The sequence below is a fragment of the Stegostoma tigrinum genome, chromosome 11 (genome assembly GCF_030684315.1).
Source record: "Stegostoma tigrinum isolate sSteTig4 chromosome 11, sSteTig4.hap1, whole genome shotgun sequence".
Taxonomy (NCBI): Eukaryota; Metazoa; Chordata; class Chondrichthyes; order Orectolobiformes; family Stegostomatidae; genus Stegostoma; species Stegostoma tigrinum.
Genome location: NC_081364.1, coordinates 10,187,405 through 10,213,738, shown reverse-complemented (window position 1 = coordinate 10,213,738; position 26,334 = coordinate 10,187,405). Strand labels below are relative to the sequence as shown.

Genomic DNA, 26,334 nt, shown 5'->3' with positions numbered 1-26,334 from the left:
AAGGCGTGCACAGCAACTCTTTTACACAAGAGGGTCCTGAGGAAGTAGTGGACGCAGGCACAATTACAATGTTTAAAAGAAATTTGGATAGTACATCAACAGGAAAGATTTGGAGGGATATGAGCCAGGAGCAGGCAGGTGGAACTAGTTTGGTTTGGGATTACGGTCAGTATGGACTGGTCAGACCAAAGGGTCTGTTTCCACGCTGTATGACTCTATGACCGGCCTTTTCATCCCAGCCTCGGCTAGCCATGTCTCAGCACAGCTACAAGTGGTCGATTTCCCTTTTCCCCTACAGAAAAATTTCCCAAGTGCTAGGACAAAGCGGTACAGATTTCTTCTCCTTATCTCTGTGCCCACGTGCTTGGATAGCACTTAGGCTTGGACTGGTAAGTGGTAAGTAGCATAGATAACCCACAAGTACCAGGCAATGACCATCTCCAATAAGAGAGAATCTAACCCTCACATCTTGATAATGGCATTGCCATCACTGAATCCCCCGCTTCGACACCCTACGGGCTACCATTGACCAGAAAATCAACCAGAACAGCTGTATAAATGTACTATCAATAGTAGAATCAATATAAATATTTATGTGTATAAATACATTGGCCATTTTATCTGGCAGCACAACAGCACTGCGGCTCAGTGGATAGCACTGCTTCCTCACAGTGCCAGGGACTTGGGTTCAGTTCCAGCCTTGAACAACTGTCTGTGCGGAGTTTGCACATTCTCCCCATGTCTGCATGGGTTTCCTCCGGATGGTCCGGTTTCCTCTCACAGTCCAAAGATGTGCAGGTTAGGTGGATTGGCCATGCTAAATTGCCCATAGTGTCTAGCTGGATTAGCTACGGGAAATGCAGGGTTACCAGGATGGTGATGTGGATGAGTGGGTCTGGGTGGGATGCTCTTTAGAGGGGTGATATGCATCAAATGGCTTGCTACCACGCTGTTTGGATTCTGTGACTGATTATGTAATGAGAGTGTTCATTTACATAAAGGATTAAGCACTTAAGTGAAACGTATGTTTTCATAAATGCATGTTTTCATAAGGGATTAGTTGAATGTTTTTGTATCAGTGAGAGGTTGTTTTTCAATAGTAACATTATCCATAAAGAGATAATGTTATTTTCAGTCAACAAGCCTCCAGAAGTTTGATCCATGGTCGATACCAGGTGATTTGGAATGGGGAGGCCAGGTCTCAGGGAGAAGGGTTAAGGTGAGGGGATGGGTTGGGAGGAATGAATTGGTACTGAGTCAGTTTGAAATTAATTGAGTGTAATGGGCTAGAGAGAACATGGGAAATGGATACATTGGCAGAGGGTTGACATAGGTGGAGTATGAAGGGCCATACCTTCAGGTGCTGAAGTTCCCAGACAGGCTTTCCTCCTAGCTCACCGTGGGAACAGGCAGCTTCCTCTGCAGTTGCAGGTCATCCAGCCAAAATCCCCAAACCACCTCATTCCTTTCCCCCCAACCCTCCACAAAACAAGAATGGAAAGTATGGACAGCCATTTTCAAAGGGTAGGCTCACGGAACAAGAATCTATTCTGCCTCTGCACAACTGACACCACAATGTGAATCTAGCTATAGAACGTTATTCAATCACATCTCAGTACGGCTCCTCAGGCCTGCCAATGGAGGATAGCGAGTTGGCATGGGTGGAAGGGTATGTGTGGGGGTCGGGGTAGGCATGAGTTGGTATTGATGCTCTGGAGGAATGCTTGGAATCATGCAACAACTAATTCACCACCTCCCCCCCACTATTCAAGCCCCTGAACAACACCATTCACACTCTCCCTAAAACCCACCTCCACATCTGACAGCCTCTGCACTCATGCTGGGTTGTCTGGTCTGAATCTCAGAGAATTCCACTACTCTGGAATAAAATCTCAACCTTTGAGGCACTTTCTCCCAGGTTGGGTTTGAGGAGTGGGGATAATGTGCTAATTTCCCGAAATGCCTGGGGCTCCATATTCTGGATTCTCCAGCTTCAAGAAGCATGTTCTCTGCTTCAGTCCCATAAGATTTTTATTTGAAAAGGAGAGAGGAGGCAAGAGAGCATAGAGGGAGAAAAACAAAGAGTTTGCCTGGAGGCAGGAGCTGGGTACAGTTGTAGCGCTGAAGCAGGTTAAAGAGATACTGAGTAGTGAGGCTCGAGATAAATTTAATGACAATAGAATGATAGAATCTCACCACACAAAAGCAGGTATGTACTGTTCCACTGAAACAGCTATCAAAGCAATCCTATCCCTTCACGTGTATCTTCCCATATAATTTTCAAGTATTTCTTGATTTAGTTTATTCAATCACAGGGTGTGGATATTGCTGGCGTATTTCCCGTCCCTAATTGCCCTCAAGAAGTTGGTGGTGAGCTACCTTTGTGAACCATTGCAGTCCATATTATGTAGGTACACCTACAATGTTGTTAAGGAGGAAATTCCAGGATTTTGTCCCAGTGACAGTGAAGGACAGCAATATATTTCCACATCAGGAATGGGTTGGAAGGGAGCTTTCATTGGGTGGTGTTCCCATGCATCCCCTTCCACTGTCTTTCCACGTGGACGTGATCATGAGTTTGGAAAGTGCAGTCTGGGGAGCCTATGTGAATTTCTGAAGTGCACTTTGCAAATGGTACACACTGCTGCTACTAAGCATCATCGGTGGTGGAGGCAGTAGATGTGGTACGAATCAAGCAGGCTAAGTTGTCCTGGATGATGTCAAGCTTGTTGAGTATTGTTGGAGCTGCACTCATCCAGGGCAAGTGGGAGTATTCCATCACACTCCTGACTTGTGCCCTACAGATGGTCGACAGGTTTTGGGGAGTCAGGCGGTGAATTAGTTGTTGCATGATTCCAAGCTCTTGATCTGTTCGTACCTAATTCATTTTGGAAATTTATTATTGAAGTTGGCTGCAGTTCAGGCAGCACACTTTAGAACATAACAAAGAAAAAACTCCTTCTCTGCCAAATACTGTCCTCTGATTCCTGACCTTTGGCAGTTTCCTCTTCAAATCCCTTCTGAGCACCTCTATCAAATCCACTCTTAACCTTCTCAGCTCTAAACAAAGAAACCACATCTTATCCAGTCACTCCACATACCAGAGGTCTCTCATTCCCGGTACCCCCAAAAATTCTTTCTGCACCCTCTCCAAAGCCTTGAGGTGCCTCCTAACCTGTGGTAATATAAAACAAACAAATTGCGGAAGATCTTAAACAAATAAAAACTGAAATCGCTGGAGAAAGCTCAGCAGGTCTGGCAGCATCTGTAGAGAGAAATCAATGTTTCAAATCCAGTGACCCTTCTTCAGAACTGGTTCAGATGCTGCCAGACCTGCTGAGTTTCTCCAGCAATTTCTGTTTCTGTTCCTAATCTGTGGTGCCTGAACATTGGAATCTTGACTTTAGATGGTGGAGGAGCAGGTACCAGACTAGGTCAGACTGGGCAGCAGTGATGGGTGAGTGGGATCACACAAATCCCTTTCAAAGGAAGTCAGGCTGACTTTGTGCAATGTCTCTTTTCCTCCTTTATCTCTTTCTCTCTCTCTTTCTCCATGTCTTTCCTCCTATTTTGGGGCTGTGGGGATTAATTCATCTACAGACAGATAAAGAAGTGCAAAGTTGTCAGGGCAAGTCTCAAAACATATTTTTAAAAAACAAAAGAACTGTGAATGCTAAAAAGCATAAACAAAAACAGAAATAGCTGGAAAAGCTCAGCAGGTCTGGCAGCATTTGTGGAGAGAAATCAGAGTTAATGTTTTAGGTCAAGTGACCATTCCTCAGAACCCTTTTGAGGAAAGATCACGTGACCTGAAAAGCAAATTCTGATTTCTCTAAAAGTATATATTTTTAATCAACCAGTGAGACATATTATGACAATTCTCAGTGGTAGGTGGGACTTGAACCTGGACCTTCTGGTGCAGAGATAGAGTATTATCATAAGTAAACATAAATAATTACAAATACCATAGGCCTCCAGACCTTAGGTTAAGTCTGAAGCCTGCAGTACTCCATCTACATTTAGATAGCCTGAACGCTGAGAGAAAGGGCTGTAAACACTGGTTTGTGTTGGATTCTGGGAGCTAGTCCAGCCAGTGGCGAGATAGTCCACCTGGATAAGCATCACGGACTCAGGAGAAGCAAAAAGCTGCAGTTGCTGCTCTTGTTTGCTGTTGGTAAAGCTTACCATTCAGTAGATGTGAACGGCCTGTTCACAGCATTGGCCAATCTTGATGTTCACAAAGAACAACAGAGAGGTACAGCACAGGAACCGGCCCTTTGGCCCTCCAAGCCTGTGTGATCAACTTGCCCTCACTAATCAAAAAAGCAAATCTTCTGCCCTCATCATAGAATCCCTACAGAGTGGAAACAGGCCCTTCAGCCCAACAAATCCATATTGAACCTCAGATCATCCCAACCAGACCCATCCCCCGACAACCCACCTCATCTACACATCTCTGAACACTATGGGGCAATTTAGCACAGTCTGTCCACCTAGCCTGCACATCTTTGGACTGTGGGAGGAAACTGGAGCACCCAAAGCACCCACACAGACACAGGAAGCATGTGCAAACTCCACACAGACAGTTGTCTGAAGGTGGAATTGAACCCAGGCCCCTGGCACTGTGAGGCAGCAGTGTTAACCACTGAGCCACTGTGCCGCCCTTAAATCTCTAAAGTCTCTCCCTATTCATGTAACCATCAAGACACCTCTTAAATGGTGCCAATGTGCCCGCATCCATCACATCTTCTGGCAGTGCGTTCCAGGCTCAAACCACACTCTGCGTGAAAAACTTTCCTCGCACATCTCCCTTAAACTTTCTCCCTTTCACCTTGAACCTGTGCCCCGTTGTAATTTAAACTTCAATCCTTGAATAAAGCCTCTGACTATCAACCCTACCTAAGCATTTCATAATTCTGGAGTCGTCTCGGCCACCGTCTTTCTCATGAAAACAAAGAACAAAGAAAATTACAGCACAGGAACAGGCCCTTCGGCCCTCCAAGTCTGCACTGATCGAGATCCTCTGTCTAAACCTGTCACCTATTTTCTAAGGATCTATATTCCTTTCCTCCCTGGCCATCCATGTACCTATCCAGAAACATCTTAAAAGACACTATCGTGTCTGCGTCTACCACCTCTGCTGGCAACGCGCTCCAGGCACCCACCACCCTCTGCGTAAAGTACTTTCAACACATATCTCCCATAAACTTTCCTCCTCTCACTTTGAACTCATGACCCCTAGTAATTGAGTCCCCCACTCTGGGAAAAAGCTTCTTGCTATCCACCTCGTCTATACCCCTCATGATTTTGTTGACCTCAATCAGGTCCCCCCTCAATCTCCATCTTTCTAATGAAAGTAATCCTAATCTACTCAACCTTTCTTCGTAGCTAACACCCTCCACACCAGGCAACATCCTGGTGAACCTCCTCTGCACCCTCTCCAAAGCATCCACATCCTTTTGGTAATGTGGCAACCAGATTTGTACACAGTACTCTAAATGTGGCCGAACCAAAGTCCTATACAACTGCAACATGACCTGCCAACTCTAGTACTCAATACCCCATCCGATGAAGGAAAGCATGCCATATGCCTTCTTGACCAATCTATTGACCTGTGTTGCCACCTTCAGGGAACAATGGTCCTGAACACCCAGATCTCTCAAAACATCAATTTTCCCTGGGACATTTCCATTTACTGTATAGTTTACTCGTGAATTAGATCTTCCAAAATACATCACCTCACATTTTCCTGGATTGAACTCCATCTGCCATTTATCTGCCCAACTCTCCAGTCTATCCATATTCTGCTGTAATCTCTGACAGTCCCCTTCACTATCAGCTACTCCACCAATCTTAGTGTCATCAGCAAACCTGCTGGTCAGACCACCAATACTTTCCTCCAAATCATTTACATATATCACAAACAACAGTGGTCCCAGCACAGATCCCTGTGGAACACCACTGGTCACTGGTCTCCAATTTGAAAAACCCTCTTCCACTACTACTATCTGTCTCCTGTTGCCTAGCCAGTTTTTTATCCATCTAGCTAGCACACCCTGGACCCCATGTGACTTCACTTTCTCCATCAGCCTGCCATGGGGAACCTTATCAAACACCTTACTGAAGTCCATGTATATGACATCTGCAGCCTTTCCCTCATCAATCAACTTTGTCACATCCTCAAAGAATTCTATTAAGTTGGTAAGACATGAACTTCCCTGCACAAAACCATGTTGCTTATCACGGATAAGCCCATTTTCTTGCAAATGGAATAGATCCTATCCCTCAGTATCTTCTCCAGCAGCTTCCCTACCACTGATGTCAGGCTCACCGGTCGATAATTACCTGGATTATTCCCTGCTACCCTTCTTAAACAATTCTAGTCTTTTTAACTTTTCTTCATAGCCAAAGCCCTGGAGACCAGGCAACATCCTGGTAAACCTTCTCTGTACTCTCTCCAAAGCATCCTTTCCTCCTAATGTCTTTGACTCTCCCACAGACAAACTGGTGCTTTCTGCCTGAAAGGATAAGTGTGACCAATGAAGCCAAAGGAGTAGGGAAGGATGACTGAGTGATTATCAGTGACATAAGATATAGAAGCAGGACCAGGCCACTCGGTCCCTTGAGGCTAGTCCGCCATTCAATAAGATTATGGCTGATCTGATTCTGGCCTTAACTCCCCTCTAACAATTGACAGTTTTGTAGCTCAAACATCTAACTAACTGAGCCTTGAATACAGCCTCCATTGCTCTCTGAGGGGAAAATTCTGAAATTTAACACCCTGTGAGACTTTATTCTTCATCGCTGCGTTAAATAGGAAATCCCTTATTTTGAAAACATGTCCCTCTGGGGGTTAGATTCCCCCACAAGGGGAGCTTGCAGGTGCTCCAAATTTAACAGCAGACTGTGATTTAGTTTGTAATTCTGCTTCCCAGTCGTTGCTGGTCCTACTGAACACTGACAACCTGTAGGGGTCATAGGTCACAGCCAGTATCAATGAGGGGGTGAGTGATCAGGCGTGGGGCCTCGGACGGACTCGGGGGAATGGCAGGAATGGAGTTGGTCAGATTGAGATGGCGCTGCAGTGGAGGTATGTGAAGGGATGTAGTGTTTGGGGGAGATGGAAACACCCTTGCGCTTGGCCCTCAAACAGTGTGCTAAAAATCATTTAACTGATGGATCCAACCCTGAGGACGTCCCTCCAACTGCAGGGTTCCCCTGACAATCACCTAGTCATAGTCCCGAGCCAATTGCCCAGTGGTATTATTGTTAAACTATTAATCCAGAAACTCAGCTTTTGTTCTGGGGTCCTGGGTTCAAATCCTGCTATGGCAGATGGTGGAATTTGAATTCAATATAGAATCTGCAATTAAGAGTCTAATGATGGCCATTGTCAATTGTTGGAAAAACCCATCTGATCCATTAATGTCCTTCAGTGAGGGAAACTGCCATCTTGATCTGGTCTGGCCTACTCATGACTCAAGACCTGGGGCAATGTGGTTGACTCTTAACTGTCTTCTGGGCATTTATGGATGCTATAAATGCTAAAGATGCCTATATCCCATGAGTAAATAAAAACAAAACAGCCAAGAAGCCTGTGCACATGACAAAAGGAACAAATGACATTCAACTTGAGGCCTTTGGCCTCCTTGAAATGCTTGAAAGACCATCTTGCCACCTTGGAGTGCAATCCCACAACTCGTCCCCATGACAATTGGAAGTGTGTGTATTAGGGAAATGTTGCCTTTCATCCTTATTTTTAAATTTTCCTGAACACATCCTATGGAGTTAAAATTCCTCACAAGCCAATCTCACTGAACCAGTCAGCACACCATGGGTTAACATCTCTTGTAAGTTGAGGAAGAGCACAGAGTTAAGTCTGCTGGCCAGCTGTGGAACCTAAACTCCCACACCCCACTTTCAAACTATTCACTACACAAAGAAAGTTGCGATATACAGTAAGACTTTGCCAAAGTTTCAAAAAAAAAACAAGCACACTCACCTTTTCCTTTTCCTGATGTATAGAACCTAAATTCAAGGAAAGATTACTCATTAGTGTCAATATAGCAACGAAAAGGAAAGAGCAAAAATTCAACACTGAGCAGTGATAAGGAAATTGTAACCGCAGAAACAGAGGGTGTATCAGAAGTGGGAGCTAAACAGTGGAAATCTAAAATAGAACCAGAAAATGCCAGGAGAACTCAGCAGGTATATCACTGTTTATAAAGATAAAAGACAGAATGGTGGTTAAGGTGGGGAGCTGTCATTAATTTCTCATTCAAACATTGTGTGCTGGGTGTAAAACAGTCTCAACAATTAACAGTTAAGTCAGAGTCACAGAGATATCATCATGGCCTTTCAGCCAAACGAGTCAATACTGGGCTCTGTCAACCAATCCAAACAGTCCCATGGTCTGGCTCTATCCCTTAGCTCTGAGGATTTATTTCCTTCAAATCCTAATCTGATTTCCTTTTGAAATCATTCACCACCAACTTCAGCCAATAGGTCTCAGGTCACCACCAGTCACTGCATAAAATGATTCTTTTTCACCCAAACCCCACCTCTTCCTCCGTTACATTGATGACTGTATCGGCGCCACCTCTTGCTCCCAAGAGGAGCTCGAACAGTTCATCCACTTCACCAACACCTTCCACCCCAACCTCAGGTTCACCTAGGCCATCTCCAACGCATCCCTCACCTTCCTGCACCTCTCTGTCTCCATCTCAGGTAACCAGCTAGAAACTGATGTCCATTTCAAACCCACCGACTCCCACAGCTACCTAGAATACACCTCCTCTCACCCACCCTCCTGCAAAAATTCCATCCCCTATTCCCAATTCCTCCACTTCCGCTGCATCCACTCCCAGGATGAGGCATTCCACTCCCGCACATCCCAGATGTCCACATTCCTCGAGGACCGCAACTTTCCCCCTGCAGTGGTCGAGAACGCCCTTGACCGCGTCTCCCGCATTTCCCGCAACACATCCCTCACACCCCGCCCCTGCCACGACCGCCCTAAGAGGATCCCCCTCGTTCTCACATACCACCCCATCAACCTCCGGATACAACGCATCATCCTCCGACACATCCGCCATCTACAATCCGACCCCACCACCCAAGACATTTTTCCATCCCCACCCTCGTCTGCCTTCTGGAGAGACCACTCTCTCCGTGACTCCCTTGTCCGCTCCACACTGCCCTCCAACCCCACCACACCCGGCACCTTCCCCTGCAACCGCAAGAAGTGCTACACTTGCCCCAAACCTCCTTCCTCACCCCCATCCCAGACCCCAAGATCACTTTCCATATTAAGTAGATGTTCAGCTGCACATACGCCAATGTGGTATACTGTATCCACTGTACCCGGTGTGGCTTCCTCTACATTGGGGAAACCAAGTGGAGGCTTGGGGACCGCTTTGCAGAACACCTCCGCTCGGTTCGCAGTAAACAACTGCACCTCCCAGTCGCGAACCATTTCCACTCCCCCTCCCATTCCTTTGACGACATGTCCATCATGGGCCTCCTGCAGTGTCACAATGATGCCACTCAAAGGTTGCAGGAACAGCAACTCATATTCCGCTTGGGAACTCTGCAGCCCAATGGTATCAATGTGGACTTCACGAGCTTCAAAATGTCCCCTTCCCCCACTGCATCCCAAAACCAGCCCAGTTCGTCCCCTCCCCCCACTGCACCACACAACCAGCCCAGCTTGTCCCCGCCTCCCTAACCTGTTCTTCCTCTCGCCTATCCCCTCCTCCCACCTCAAGCCACACGTCCATTTCCTACCTACTAACCTCATCCCACCTCCTTGACCTGTCCGTCCTCCCTGGACTGACCTATTCCCTCCCTACCTCCCCACCCATACTCTCCTCTCCACCTATCTTCTTTTCTCTCCATCTTCGGTCCGCCCCCCCCTTTCCCTATTTATTTCAGAACCCTCTCCCCATCCCCCTCTCTGATGAAGGGTCTAGGCCCGAAACATCAGCCTTTGTGCTCCTGAGATGCTGCTTGGCCTGCTGTGTTCATCCAGCTCCACACTTTGTTATCTTGGATTCTCCAGCATCTGCAGTTCCCATTATCTCTTTTTCACCCCTTCCTGCATCTCGTGCCTAAAATCTTTAATCATCATCTCATAGTCTTTGTACCACTAAATAACAGTGTGCAACATTTTTATTTAATACCTAAACCTATCACTGTCTGTATGCCTGGATCAAGTCTTCCTCCAGTCTCCTTTACCCAAGCAGAACAACCCCATGCTTCTCCAAACTCAGTGATAGTAGGAACTGCAGATGCTGGAGAATCTGAGATAACAAGTTGTACAGTTGGATGAACACAGCAGGCCAAGCAGCATTAGAGGCGCAGGAAAGCTGACGTTTCGGGTCTGGGCCCTTATACAGACGATGATTTTTAAATTCTTCTTCCATTTCTGAAGAAGGATCCAGACCTGAAACGTCAACTTTCCTGTTCCTCTGATGCTGCTTGGCCTGCTGTGTTCATCCACCTTCTCTAAACTCACCTTGTGAAAATTCCTCATTCTTGAAACCATTCTGGCAAACCCCCTCTGCTCCCTGTCAAGGACCCTCACATCTTTCCTAAAGGGTGGTGAGCAGAACTGGACGCAATACTCTACTTGTGGCCTAAGCAGAATTTTATAAAAGTTTAGCAAATCTTCCCTGCCTTTGTGTTCAACACCTGTATTGATGACTCCCAAGATCCCAAACTCTTTGTTAATTTCTCTTGCAATCTGTCCTGTCACCTACAAAGATCAGTGAGCAAAGAACCCCCACGCACTCTGTCCTCACATTTTCTTTGGAACTGTACTGTTAAGCCAATATTGCCTCTCCCTATCTCTCCTGCCAAAATTGATCACCTCACACTTCTCTCCACTAACTTCCATACACTTCTTCCCTGCCCATTCTGCCAGCCTATCAATCCATAAGACCATATGACATAGGAGCTGAAGTAGGCCATTCAGCCCATTGAGTCTGCTCTGCCATTCAATGAGATCATGGCTGATCTGATGATTCTCAACTCCACTTCCCTGCCTTTCCCCATGACCTTTGATTCCTTTACTGATACAAAATCTGTCTCAGCCTCGAATGTACTTCAGGACCTAGCCACGACAATCCTCTCCATTAAAAAACACCACAGATTGACAACCCTCTGAGGGAAGAAATTCTTCTTCATTTGATGCCTTCTGGTCCTAGACTCATCCACAACAAGAAACAATCTCCCACATCTACTCTGTCAATTCTGCTAAGAATCATACACGTTTCAATAAGGTCACCTCTCACTCTTCTTTATTTGAACCCGCTCAACCTCTTGTCATAAGACTGTCCCTCCGTACCCAGCATCAGCCTAGTAAACGTTTTCTGGACTGATTCCAATGCCAGTATCCCTTTCCTTAGATATTCTTCCAGTTGACTAGTGTGTTGTACAGTTTTAGAAACATACCCTTTAGATATTCAGTCCCTTTGAAATAAAGGCCAACATTCCATTTGCCTCCCCTTTAATTAGCATCTTCCTCATTGTTTGCCACATCTCCAGGTTTTGCAAATCGGCCAACTTCAAAATGTTACTCTGAATTCCAATATCATTACTTGAGATTCCACCTGAGGATTCCTGGCCAATTTTGTTAATTCTGAACACCGAATGCCAATACGCTGAGGTTTGGCTTGGGAACATTTGAGCTTGCCATCATATAACAATTTAAGTACTGGACCACGGCTCTGGGGAAAATCAGGGATTAGCCATGCGACTCCAATAGGGGAAAGAAGTGGCTTCACCCAGCTGTCTTTGGCTGCCTCAAGAGAGCCACAGAGCTGGGGAATCACTTTTAATTTATAGAAGCAGGGGGTGGGATTTTGGGGAGGAGGTCTTAAATACAAAAAGGAAACAAGGACAGAAATTTGGACTGAAATAAATTTAGAAAGAACTCTGGGGCTGGCTCTTTGAAAGAGCTGCCTAATTGATTGCATTTCCCCTCCCTTTCCCCATTGACCTGAAAAGTTCTCCTCTTCAGCTACTTATCTCAGAATGAAATAGAATAAGTTAAGCTAACTGACTTACCATAGCAACAGCTAATGCTATAATGGTGATAATTCCAACAGGTACGAGCACCATCCCCATACTTGACTTCGCAGTTTCCATGTCAGGCAGTGGAATGCCAGTAGTGTTGGTGACATTTGTCAGCATGGTTATCATCTGCAAAGCCATCCTGTCTGTTACATTGTTTTGGTTGGCTTCAGGTGTCAAGCTGAGGAAGGAGGCTGCCATGTTGGATGCGTTGTAGCTGACGTCGAATATTAGCAGCGACATCCTCTGGTGTTGCTCTGGCCCTCTGCCTCTTGGTACAGCTCAGCCCGACAGACACTGAGCCATACTGCCAGCGGTAACATTGCGGCATGACCTCCAGCTGGCCATCACACCACTCCTAGTTTTGTCAGAAACACACCATTAGAGGGACAGAGGAAACAGCTCAGCCAGCCAAAGTAAACACTCGATACACAAGAACCTGGATTACTCAAACATAGAAACATAGAAGATAGGAACAGGAGGAGGCCATTTGGCTCTTCAAGCCTGCTCCGCTATTCATCATGATCATGGCTGATAGTCCAACTCAATAGCCTAATCCTGCTTTGTCCCTTAATCAAAGGTTTTGGAGTGGGTCTGTAGCTCGGGTTGCGGATGTTAAGGTTGGTTGGCATGCCGAGCTGGTTTGTTGTTTCACAGACGTTTCGTTACCGTGGTGGGTAATGTCCTCAGTGCAGCCTCTGATGGAGCATCGATGTGTTTTCCCGCCTGGTTCTTAAACTCTGGGGTCTGTTGAGATGGATTGCTTCTCTTCCAAGGTTTTCCTTCGTAGTGGAATGTATGTGGGGTCGAGTTCAATGTGTTTACTAATAGCATGCTTTTACTCCACGACGCCATACACTTTCCACGATGAAGGAAAACCGGAAGTGAGGCAATCCATCTCAACAAGCCCCAGAGTTTAAAAGCCAGGCGGGAAAACACACCAACGCTTCATCAGAGGCTACATTGAGGATGTTACCAAGCACGGTAACGAAGCGTCTGTGAACCAACAAACCAGCTCGGCGAGCCAACCAACCTCAAAACCCTCTTTTTAACCTTCGATCCCATCTGCCCCAAGTATTATATCTAGCTGCTTCTTGACTACATTCAATGCTTTGGCATCAAGTACTTCCTGTGGTAATAAATTTCACAGGTTCACCACTCTTTGAGTGGAGAAACGTCTCCTCATGTCAATCCTAAATGGCCTCCCTGGAATCCTCATACTGTGACTCCTGGTTCTGGGCACACCCACCATCTACCCTGTCTTGTCCCGTTAGAATTCTGTAAGTTTCTATGAGATGCCCCCCTCATTCGTCTGAACTGCAGCAAAAGCAACTCCTCTTCCGCCTGAGAATCAGAGAATTATAGAACCATACAATACAGAAGAGACTCTTGGTAACACACTGAATCAATACTGCTAAAACTATGCTAAATTTATTTAAGTCCCAATTTCCAGCACCTGGCCCATTGCCTTGAATGTTGTGACATGTCAAGTGCATGTCCTTTATAAAGGTTGTGAGCTTACCTGCCTCCAAAACCCTGCCAGGCAGTGCAGTCGAGACCCTCACCACCCTCTGGGTGAAAATCTCTTGCTTCAACTCCCTCTAAACAAAGAACAAACAAAGAACAAAGAAACCTACAGCACAGAAACAGGCCCTTCGGCCCTCCAAGCCTGCGTCGATCAAAGTCCTCTGTCTAATCTGTCATCTATTTTCTAAGGGTCTGTGTCCATTTGCTCCCTGCCCATCCATGTACCTGTCCAAATATACCTTAAAAGATGCTAACGTGTCCGCATCTACCACCTCCGCTGGCAATGTGTTCCAGGCACCCACCACCCTCTGCGTAAAGAACTTTCCACGCATATCTCCCATAAACTTTCCTCCTCTCACTTTGAACTCATGACCCGTAGTAATTGAGTCCCCCACTCTGTGGGGGAGAAAGCTTCTTGCTATCCACCTCGTCTATACCCCTCATGATTTTGTAGACCTCAATCAGGTCTCCCATCAATCTCTGTATTTCTAATGAAAATAATCCTAATCTATTCAACCTCTCTTCATAGCTAGCACCCTCCATACCAGGCAACATCCTGATGAACCTCCTCTGCACCCTCTCCAAAGCATCCACATCCTTTTGGTAATGTGGCGAACAGAACTGCACACAGTACTCCAAATGTGGCCGAACCAAAGTCCTATACAACTGCAACATGACCTGCCAACTCTTGTACTCAATACCCCGCCCAATGAAGGAAAGCATGCCATATGCCTTTTTGACCACCCTATTGACCTGCGTTGCCACCTTCAGGGAACAATGGACCCGAACACCCAGATCTCTCAAAACATCAATTTTCCCTGGGACTTTTCCATTTACTGTATAGTTTGCCCTTGAATTTGATCTTCCAAAATGCATCACCTCGCATTTGCCTGGATTGAACTCCATCTGCCATTCATCTGCCCAACTCTCCAGTCTATCTATATTCTGCTGTAATCTCTGACAGTCCCCTTCACTATCAGCTACTCCACCAATCTTAGTGTCATCAGCAAACCTGCTGGTCAGACCACCTACACCTTCCTCCAAATCATTTACATATATCACAAACAACAGTGGTCCCAGCACAGATCCCTGTGGAACACCACTGGTCACAGGTCTCCAATTTGAGAAACTCCCTTCTACTACTACCCTCTGTCTCCTGTTGCCGAGCCAGTTTTTTTATCCATCTAGCTAGCACACCCTGGACCCCATGTGACTTCACTTTCTCCATCAGCCTGCCATGGGGAACCTTATCAAACACCTTCTTGAAGTCCATGTATATGACATCTGCAGCGTTTCCCTCATCAATCAACTTTGTCACATCCTCAAAGAATTCTATTAAGTTGGTAAGACATGACCTTCCCTGCACAAAACCATGTAGCTTATCACTGATAAGCCCATTTTCTTCCAAATGGGAATAGATCCTGTCCCTCAGTATCTTCTCCAGTAGCTTCTCTACCACTGACGTCAGGCTCACCGGTCGATAATTACCTGGATTATCTTCGCTGCCCTTCTTAAACAAGGGGACAACATTAGCAAGTCTCCAGTCCTCTGGGACCTCACCCATGCCTAAGGACGCTGCAAAGATATCTGTTAAGGCCCTGGCTATTTCCTCTCTCGCTTCCCTCAATAACCTGGGATAGATCCCATTCGGACCTCGGGACTTGTCCACCTTAATGTCTTTTAGGATACCTAACACTTCCTCCTTCCTTATGTCAACTTGACCTAAAGTAAGCAAACCTCCTGCCTTTCACCATATAAGTGTTCTCCCTCATTACTGATCTTTCAACTCAGAGGAACAGCTGCTTTCCATTGGCCCTGTCCATGTCCCTCAGAATACACCTCTCCAAGGACCCTCTAAACCTTCGCTGTTCCAAAGAGTGGAGCTCGTCATAGTTAAAATGCTCCATCCCAGGCAATATCCTGGTGAATCTCCTCTGTACCCTTTCCAATGCAATCACATCCTTCCTATAGTGTGGTGACCAGAACTACACACAGTATTTGAGCTGCATATGAACCAAAGGCATGTATGGCTCCAACATAACCTCCCTGCTTATGAACTCTATGCCTCAATTGAGAAAGGCAAGTGTTCCAACTTGCCAGCCAACATACTCAAATCACCTTGAGGGGACTGGTTCTTTTATGAGTTGGCTCCCAGTGCCAGTCCCTCCCTATCACTGTAATCTTCTCAAGCCGCGTGAACGTCCAAGGTAACTGTACTCCTTGAATATCCACCTCCCTGGATTTTAGTCATTCCACTATCATTAGGTGCCTGGACCTCAAGGTCAGAACTCCTTCCCTGCATCCCCTGGCCTCCAATTCTCTCTCATCCTTAAAGATGTTTCTTAAAATGATGAGATATCTATCATAGCATCCCTATATGTGGCTCAGTGTCAAAGTACCGCAGGAAGTTCTAATCCATTTACAGTATGCGCTGAAGAGAAGAGAAAGGCTGCGGCGAGACAATGATAGACTTTCTCAAAATCACAAGTGATGTGGGCAGTAAAAAACAGGGAGCAACTGTTACCATTGGCAGTAAAGGTATAGTCACCGTAGTCCAAGGGAACCATACTGCCACTCTCTCAAGTCACCTGATGATGGTTTAACCTGAGGATCACCATGCCTCAGGCGAGGGGAGAGGTAGGGAGCTGGGATGATCTTCAGAGAATTGGTCCAGAATCGATGGGCCAAATGGCCTCTTTCCTCAATGTAGTGATTCTACGGGGTGACTGAGATGCATCAAAGTGTTCGATCAACCATGATCAATGAATAGTGGGACAGGCTCAACAAGCTGAATGGCCTATGCTTGTTCCAATGTTACTAGATGGCAGAGGGAGCAGGGTAAGCTGATTTGCATTTACAGAGAGGCAGCATGGGTTCAATAGGCCAAATGGCCTCCCTCTGAACTATAATGATTCTGTGATCCTATGCTATAATACAAATTGCTGTTCTGTTCCTACAGATGGGTGAGGTGAGAAAAATCCTGACCATGATGAGTTAAACATAGGAAAGGTTGGTTGGCTGTCATTGGCAACGTCCTCCAAGGGACTCAGGTTGATGCCCTGCCTTCCTCAGAACAGCCTGTGGGAAACTTTAATTCCCTTCACATGTGTTTCTGTGAATATTCCAGGGGAAAACTGAAATCAAACATGCACAAAATTTTTGTAAGTAGTCAACCACAATCTGGGCAGTAGCCCTTCCTATCAGTTATTGTGGACCGTAAATGTAGGAAATATCAGAGTAATGTAGTGAATAGGAATTGGTGTTTATATGCTACTCTTGAACGCAATGTGTGCTGGCACGTACAGGATGGAGTTTAACAGGGTTCTTCCAAGGTGAGTTTGTTAGCCGTATCATAGCATGCCAAATTTTATAGAAGCAAACAGAAGCTAAGACTGTTAAAAACAACCAGCAATTGATTCGCTGGCATCTAGAAGAAAAGGGTGTCACAAGCTCCATCTACCAGGATTTTAGCAAAAAACCAAATTTCATTTTTATCTGAATGCAAAAAGCATTCACAGTGAAGTAGACAAACTGACAGCACAAATGGAGGCTAAGGTTTCCCCCAGTCACCATTACTGGAACATGATTACAAGGTCACTAAGGCTGCAAAATAAGTCTTGCAAGTCACACAACATTTTGAAAAGACCAGGCTGACTGGGAATGGGGGAGGAGGAGCCTTAACAGCAAATGATGACATAAAACAGTAAAGACGGGATTTGATCCGGAAGATCCAAAAATGGAATCAATATGGCGTGAAAGGGTCAGAGAATGTTGGTGGGGGTAGGTTATAGGTCCCAAAACTGCAATTATAGAATCAGAAAAATAATTAAACAAGAAGTCATTGGAAAAGAACAAACAGCTACAGTTGCTGCAGGTCTGAAGTAGAAACAGAATTGTTGAAGAAACTCAGCAACATCTGTGCACAGAAAGCAGAATTGTTGTTTCAAGTCCAGTGATGCTTCTTCGGAACACTTCCGCTGAGTTTCTCTACTTTTGTTTCAGAAGTCACTGGAGTTTGTAACAGAAATGCAACATTAAACTACATACAGATGATACCTCCTATTGATTCCTGGCAGCACTCTTGTAGCATATAGTCCTGCTTCAGAAGGTTGTAAGCTCAAGTACCACAACAGAAACCTGAGCAAATAACCCAACATAACACTCCAGTACAGCACAGAGGGAGGGCTATACTGATAGAATGCCATATTTCAGCTGAGGAACTTAACTGATGCTTTCTCTGCAATATGAGAAAGATTTCCATTGTTTTATTTTGAAGAAGAGCACAGCAGTGCTACTAACTGCCCTCATCCTTCATACATTAGCAGTAAAACAGATGAGATGATCTGTTTTGATATAAAAATACTTTTTGAAAACTTTAAACCCAGAAACCAACAGCATTGATCTGGTGGAAGCATAATAAACTCATTGCATCCAGCAAGACATTATTGTGGGCAAAACATAAAATTAAAAAGGAACATGAATTAAAATTAAAACCAAAAGAACTGTGGATGCTGTAAAGCAGAAACAAAAGCAGAAATTGCTGGAAAAGCTCAACAGATCTGGCAGCAATTGTGGAGAGAAATCAGAGTTAGCGTTTCAGGTCGCGTGATCCTTCCACAGAATTTATTTATGATATTGGGAGGGAGCTGAGCATAAATTTACTGACACATTTCCTGTATTGCAGCACTGATTACATGTCAAATAGACAGTAATTCATTGGTTGTGAAGTCCTTTGTGGGACAAATTGAATCTATCAAAGGCACTTAACAAATGCAACCTTTTCTTTGTTTAGATTCTGTGTGTGGCTTGCTTTCAATTGTACAGATAATGGCTTCTGAATATTGTTTCTTGGGCCACACATTAAGAAGTGATCCAGACCTGAAATCATATTATTGTTGAGTTATCATTTCCTCCCATCCTGTATCTTTCAGGGATCCAGGATTAAGTTGGGACAAACAGAACGCAGTGAAATTTAGAAGCACCAAAACCCTTGAGTAAGTTGTTGACAGCTGCTCAAGAGCAGGTACAACATGTCTGGATTAACAAACAGTGGATTTACTCACCAGGAGTAGTTTCACAAGCAAAGAGCAAAAATGTATCAACATTCTTATCAAGTGTCAATGCACTGAATTTTGACCCCTTTCCTCAATGCAGGACTAGTCCCTACCAGCAACTCCATCCTGCGCTGTGAATGTGAAAAAATCAAGTGGTACTAATTAAGTCAATGAGAGATTGTTCAACATTTATCGTTCAAACCAACCATGCTAAAAAAAACAGAAGTTGCTGGAAAAGCTCAGCAGGTCCAGCAACATCTGTGAAAAAAACAGTCAGCGTTAATGTTTTGGGTCCAGTGATCCTTCCTCAGACCCTTCCCCAGTTCTGAGGAAGGGTCACTGGACCCGAAATGTTAACTCTGATCTTTTTCTTGACAGATGCTGCCAGACCTGCTGATCTTTTCCAGTGATTCCTGTCTTTGTTCCTGACTTACAGCGTCCACAGTTCTTTCAGTTTAAGAAAAAACTGGCTGTTTATGGTAAAATTGTTTGTGGTGCCTTGTGATGTGATTTAGCAGTCATGTTTCTTGCATTTCCATTTGTTTCAAAAGTACTGCAATGACTTGTCATAGAGGCATTCAGCACAGAAACAGGCCCTACGGCCCAACTCATCCACACCGACCAGCTTTCCTAAACTGAGTAGGCCCCATTTGCCTGCATTTGGCCTATATCTCTTTAAACCTTTCTGATCTACATTCCTGTCCAAATATTTTTTAAATGTTGTAATTGTACTCACCTCCACCACTTCCGCTGACAGCTTGATCCATACACGCACCACCCTTTGCACAAAAATGTTGGTCCTTAGGTCCCTTTTAAATCTTTCTCCTCTCACCTTAAACCTATGCTCTTTAGTTTTGGACACCCCTATCCTGGGCAAAAAAAACCTTGGCTAATCACTCTATCCATGTCCCTCATGATTTTATAAACCTCTACAAGGTTATACCTCAGCCTCCCATATCCCATCGCAGTCTATCCATCTTCTGCTTAATAACTCAAACCTTCCAGTCTCAATAACATCCTTGTAAATCTTTTTTTCACCCTTTCCAGTTTAACACCCTTTCTACAGTAGGGCAACCAAAATTATACACAGTATTCCAAATGTGGCCTTGCCAATGCCTTGCACAGCTGTAACATGACGTCCCTACTCCCTATGAAGCGCCTTGGGTCTTTCTGAAGTCATGAACAGCAGTATATAAAGTCAAGATCTTATTTATCCTTTGAAATGTCACTCTGGAATTGACAGGAATATTTTGATCATATGAAAAGCGAGGGTTTGCATAGAATATAAACACCCGGAGGACCAAACGGCCTCGGTTGCTTGCCATAGACTCGGCACAATGCATTCCTTACCCTTTGAGCACTGGGAACTGTTATGCATTTCTGTTGTATAGGGTAGAGGAACAGGCAACTGCTTAAGATTTAAACGCTATTGCCCACGGTGAAACTTTTCCTATGTTATGCCTACATTATTCTGATGTAAGTTTCCAAATCCATAGAATTGTACAAACACACAGCACGGAAGGAGACCAATCACCTCTCACAAAGACAGCTAGCCAAATTCCATTGTCCAGCTCTTGAACTCTAAGTTTCTAGGCAATGGTATTTCAAGTTCATTGCTCAGTAGCTTTGAAATGTCATGAGGCTTTCTGCCTGGAATCACTGCTCCAGGCAATGAATGCCAGATCACCGCCATCCTCAATGTGAAAACATTTTCCCCTCTAATCTCTCCGATGTCTTCTATATATTATCCTAAACCTATACTGCAAATCCTCTGTCCACTCTAGAAATGTCTGGGGAGACATGTCACATGAAAAACTGAAGGATGCTGGAAAATTGACCAAAACGAGCCACAGATCTACAAAAGGGAAAACTCCCAGTTTAGATGTCACCACTGTATTTGACCATGATGGAATCATCACTGAGTCTAACTGTGTCCAAATCCAACACTGCCCCACCACCTTTTCAGTAAATTAGTTATCAAATCAAATCTTTTTCCGTCTCATACGCCCCAGTCCTTCCTTTCTTTCTTTCTCTCTCTCTCTCTCTCGACTTGGTGTAGCTATTTGTAATGTCACTAGCCTCGGCAAGATCATCAAGGTCACTAACATAGAAGGCCAGGAGGATGGACAGATGGTTAGATTTATGACAGCAGTGCCTGCTCACTCTCTCTTTCTCTCTCTCTCTTTCACTCTCTCCAGTTGGATAATTAGGACACCCTCCATAGAGCAGAAATGGATACTTGAAATTCGGACAAGCTGTGCTATTGATGGCAGAATAGATATTCATTTGTGTTGTATCTCAAATATGTGTGACAGCTGTGGGAAGGAATGGTTTCCAGCTCCCATACAAATCCCAACGAGCCATCCCCTCACTTCAAATGAGGGGGCACAAAAGGAGACCAGTTGGAGATTTTAGCACCCAAAGGTTTGTGGAATTTAAAATTGACATTACAAATGAACATTATCAATGGATGTTACTAATATATATGATAAATAAACAGCATTACAAGGGGTCATTACAAAATGGTCACTCTAAATGGGCTGATGATTGAATGAGTTTCTGGAGGCAAACCGTTGAGGGTCAATCCGAACAGGTGGGGGTAGTCACACATATTTTTGTTCCTGTTCCTATTTGGTTGTTGGACAAGAGTGTCAGTGTGTCAAACTTTCAAAGAGTTAGTACATGTACAACAGGCTGAGTGGCCTCCTCTTGCTCTGTAAGATTTCCCGATATCTTTAATTTTCTTTGCTATGCATTTGTCATCTGGTCTGCACTACTGGGAGGTTTAATGAATCCCCAACTTTCTCAAATCCATTAAATCCTGTTTAAATTCCAATGGTCCGAAATAAGAACGACCACATTAGGGCTGTGAGAAGGCAATCGCAACTTCTTCATCAGAGTCCCCGTGGCCCTTTGGGGAAGGAGGGAGGAGGGGGATATGAGGAGCTGTGTCACCCAAAGCTCCGACAGCAGTGAATCCCTGGTAACGAAATCCTAAACTTGTGAGAAAGTTCTGCCAAGCTCCCAGCTAGCAATTACCTAAGAGCAGCTGCTGTGTGTTTTAACAACTGCACTCCTTCAAGGCCAGGACTGTTCTACTCTTTGTCACTTGTGCATTTTTTTAAAATTTCCTCCCCGCTTGGAGAATGCAAAAGAGGAAAGTAGCAGCACCAATGACGAGGAACTGTCACTGGATGAAAGAAACAAAGTTAGTTTAACCCCTGATAATAAAATGTGAGGCTGGATGAACACAGCAGGCCTAGCAGCATCTCAGGAGCACAAAAGCTGACGTTTCAGGCCTAGACCCTTCATCAGATTAACCCCTTGTTGTTCAACCCAAGAAAAGGCTGTGGCAACATATCTGCTAAAGTAGGAACAGGTTTTTTATTCATTCGTGAGATGAGTGTCAGCTGCTGGCCAGGATTTCTTGCCCATCCCTAGTTGCCCTTCAGAAGGAGGTGGTGAGCTGTCTTCTTGAACCACTGCAGTCCACCTGCCGTGGGTTGACCCACAATGCTATTAGGGAGGGAATTCCAAGATTTTGGCCCAGCAACAGCGAAGGAAGGATGCTACATTTCCAACTCAGGACGGCGAGGGGCTTGGAGGAGAACTTGCAGGGCGTGGTGTTCCTGTGTATCTGCTGACTGTGTCCTTCCAGGTGGAAGTGGTCGTGGGTTTGGAAGGTGCTGTCTGGGGATCTTTGGTGAATTTCTGCAGTGTATCTAGTAGATAAACACATTGCTGCTACTGAGCATTAGTGGTGGAGGGAGTGGATGTTTGTGGATGTGGTCCCAATCAAGTGGGCTGCTTGGTCCTCGATGAGTCTTGAATATTGTTGGAGCTCCACTCATCCGAGCAAGTGATCGGATCATTAAGTCTAAGATTTAAGTGATGGTATTGAAAGGTATGAATGCAAGAGTGGGAGTAAATAGAATTAAGATACAAATCAGGCACTATCTAATTGAATGGGTCTGGACAACATAGATAAGACCATAAGACCATAAGACATAGGAGTGGAAGTAAGGCCTTTGGCCCAGCAGGTCCACTCTGCCATTTAACTCATGGCTGATGGGCATTTCAACAACACTTCCCTGCACTCTCCCCGTAGGCCTTGATTCCTTTTGAGATCAAGAATTTTGTCAATCTCTGCCTTGAAGGCATCCAACATCCCGGCCTCCACTGCACTCTGCGGCAATGAATTCCACAAGCCCACCACTCTCTGGCTAAAGAAATGTCGTCTCATTTCCGTTTTAAATTTACCCCCTCTAATTTTACGGCTGTGCCCACGGGTCCTAGTCTCCCCACCTAACGGAAACAACTTCCTAGCATCCACCCCTTCTAAGCCATACAAGATAGGGAGAAACTGTTCTCATTGCTGAAAGGATCGAGAGTCAGAGTGCAGAGATTGAAGGTGTTTGGCAGATGAAGTGAAAGACAAAGAAGTATATTTTGATGCAGCGAGTGGTTAGGATGTGAAGTGGACTGCCTGAGAACGTGATGTAGGCAAAATCACTCCAGGTGTCCAAGTGGAATTGGATCATTAGCTAGAAATGTGAGGATGTGTGTGTCTGTGTGCGTGTGTGTGTGTGTGTATGTTGTCTCTGTGTGCGTCTGTCTGTCATCTCCCAACTGTTGCTCCTTGATCGTGCAGCAGAGCCTGGGTGTCCATTCGTTTCGGCTATCCCATGGTGCACCAGGACCACTCGGTAGTTGCTGTGCAAGGGCCGCCTCATCCCCTCAAAATCAGGACCTTCATTCTCAACCTCAGCTGTAACTGCCTGTCTGCTCTACTGAGGACCGCCTGGTAGAGTAAACCAGATTGAGTTGATGGCTACTTTCAGATTATGGGAACTACATAGACTGTGGGGACAATTTTGTCTGAGAACTGTCTCCCACAAAATCCAACCTTATTGTTCCACAATGTCCACATGACACTATCTCTGTGAGTGGTGCTATTGCAAAGGGCCATGGGAAAAAAGGGAAGGTGAATTGTTTCTTTCAGCAAGTGGAACCAAATGGCCAAATTCTGACAGCAGAACACGCTGGAAGTACTGATTGACCTACAACAACTTGAACTAACTTGGCATCTTTAATGAGTTTAATTGCCTCAAGTTGATTTCCAGGAGCATTACCAGTTTAAAATGACATACAAGGCAATATTTGGATAGGCCACCAAAAGCTTAGTCAAAGATGTAGGTCTGAAGCAATATTTTATATAAAGAGAAAGGCAGAAAGGAGGAATCCCAGAGTTTGGAGCCTAGGCATGTGATTATATACAATAAAGCACTGGAACAGCCCATCAAGCCTGCACTGGTTCCTAATCCTCAGTTAGGCCCACTACTTATTGGCCATGCATGGTTTCCATCTGTCTGTTCACTTCGTATTCATGTGTTTATCAAGGTACATCTGAAACATTGTTAATATCCCTGCTTCCACCATTTCCACTGGTAGTGCATTCCAGGCACCCACCACCCTTTTGTTTGAAAAATTTTCCCTGCACTTCTCTCCTAAACTCTCCCCTTCTCACTTTGAACCTGTGCCCTCTTGAAGTTGGCCTTTTCATGCTGGGAAAAAGCCTCTGTCTATCCACCCTATCTATGCCTCTGATAATTCGGTACACTTCTATCAGGTCGCCACTCAGCCTCTATCCTTCCAGTGAAAACAATCCAAGTTTATCCAACCTGTCCTCATAACCAAAATCCTCCAGACCAGGCAACAGCCAGGTAAAACTTCTCTGCACTCTCTCCAAAGTGTCCAAGTTCTTCTGCTATTGTGGCAGCCTGAACTGCACACAATATTCCAAATGTTTTATACAGTTGTAAGATAATTTGCCAATTTTTGTAGGCTTGCACGGTGGCTCAGTGGTTAACACTGCTGTCTTGCAGCACCAGGGTCCCATCCTCGGGCAACTGACTGTGTGGAGTTTGCACATTCCCCCTGTGTCTGTGTGAGTTACCTCTGGGGGCTCCAGTTCCCTCCCAAAGTCCAAAGATGTGCAAGTTAGGTGGGCTGGCCATGCTAAATCGCTCATAATGTCCATGCATGTGCAGGCTATCTGGGTTAGCCATGGAAAATGGAGGGTTACAAGGATCGGGTGGGAGTTGAGTCGGGTGGGATGCTCTTCAGAGGGTTGGTGTGGACTCGCTGGGCCAAAAGACCTGCTGTCGCACTATAGGGATTCTATGAATACTAAGGAAGAAAATTGTTTTTAGACGCTGCTTCTTTTTCAAATCACACAGTAGCTTTGGTGTTGAGTTTGATGAATTTCGTTACAGTTCAAAGAAATTTGTACTGTCACAAGCCAACAACGTGTCCCAGGCGACCGCCTGTCAAGATCCACATGGATCATTTCACCCTATTCCCGGGACGGCCCTTGTTCTGATAGTTTTCCTCTCTTTGAGTGAATACAGCCCGCAAGGCCCATCAGGAGCGAGCCAAACCTGACCATATAACAGCTGGCTGCTTTACATGTCCTCTGAGACCGGGATTTGAACTCGTTACTGTCGAGGTTGAAAGTCCCATCGTGTGGCTCGTAAGATAGTTCCAGGTGGGAGCTGTCAGCCAAACCATGTCTGGCAGTGAAGGAACGCTTATTGAGCACAGATATACAAATCACATGAAGGAGGTAAACTGCTTAAATGCTGCATTAGAGTGGGAGATGTGAGCTTTTATGGGTTAAATCAAAGGCGATAGTATGTTAGGGAGCTTCTAGATCAGATCTACCACACTAAGTGTTCTGCTTTCCAAAACAGCAGCATAATTTATGATTCATTCAACCCAACTCCCAAAGCCTTGTGGAAGACAGCTGATGGGTATTACATAAGGGAAAGATCAGAGAGAGAGAGAGAGAGAGGTGGACTATAGGGTGGCCGTTAGCTTCTCTCCATTATGGAGCTATCCTTGGAAGCGGCTCTTACCATCTATAATTCAATGCAATAATCTGTGCCCTTCCTCTGTGGGAAAACTGTCCAACACACCCCTGAAATAGCCAGTTATCCACTCTGCTTACCCAGACTGCACATCAGAATGGGATCTCATTGCAGGGAAGAATAGAGAAGTAATCTTTAACTCCGAAAATTACAGCTCAGGAAGAGATCACTCAGCCCAAAAGGTTTACCCTGGTGTTTTTGCGACAGCAAATCTTCACTCATTTTATTTAATCTCACCCAATCAGTATATCCTTATTCTGTTATTAACACCTATTCAAGGCCAATGCTTGGCATAAATTTGCATCTAACACAGAATTTTACCTGATGCGACAATGCTAACGATATCTCTCATTACAAAAGAAACTGGGAATGGATATCATGGTAATGAAGACTCTGATAAGCATCTATTACAGCAAACTATTAAAGGCAAATATTTTATTTCTCAGACATCTAATTATCTGGGCTAATATTGAGTTAAGGGGTGACAACAGAGGAGCATACTCCTAGTAGAACGTCATACTTCAAGTAATCCCCAGGATACGATGAAGAAGGAAAGCTTTGTACCCCCAGGTCTCATGATATGATACAGTGATAATGTCAGGAGTATGCCCTGTAAAGATATACTGAAAGTAAGACACGACACAGACTCCTGTTGTTTGTAATATATATAAATGATGTGGAGGAGAACATAGATGGTCTGATTAGTAAGTTTGCGGATGACACAAAAACTGGGGGAGCTGGGATTATGA

The 26,334-nt window shown here is 44.9% G+C and overlaps 1 protein-coding gene across 8 annotated transcripts in view; it reads right to left on the bottom strand.

The window, feature by feature from the left end:
- Window positions 1-26,334, bottom strand: part of si:ch211-161c3.5 (uncharacterized protein C3orf18) — an 86,666-nt gene that overhangs the window by 12,752 nt on the left and 47,580 nt on the right. For all 8 annotated transcript variants that reach the window (XM_048547498.2, XM_059649743.1, XM_048547495.2 and 5 more), the window contains 2 exons: window positions 12,070-12,433; window positions 8,003-8,028 (listed from right to left, as the gene is read on the bottom strand). In XM_048547498.2, coding sequence (XP_048403455.1) covers window positions 8,003-8,028; window positions 12,070-12,318 — 275 coding nt within the window. In that variant the 5' untranslated portion in view covers window positions 12,319-12,433. The remainder of the gene's footprint in view (window positions 1-8,002; window positions 8,029-12,069; window positions 12,434-26,334) is intronic.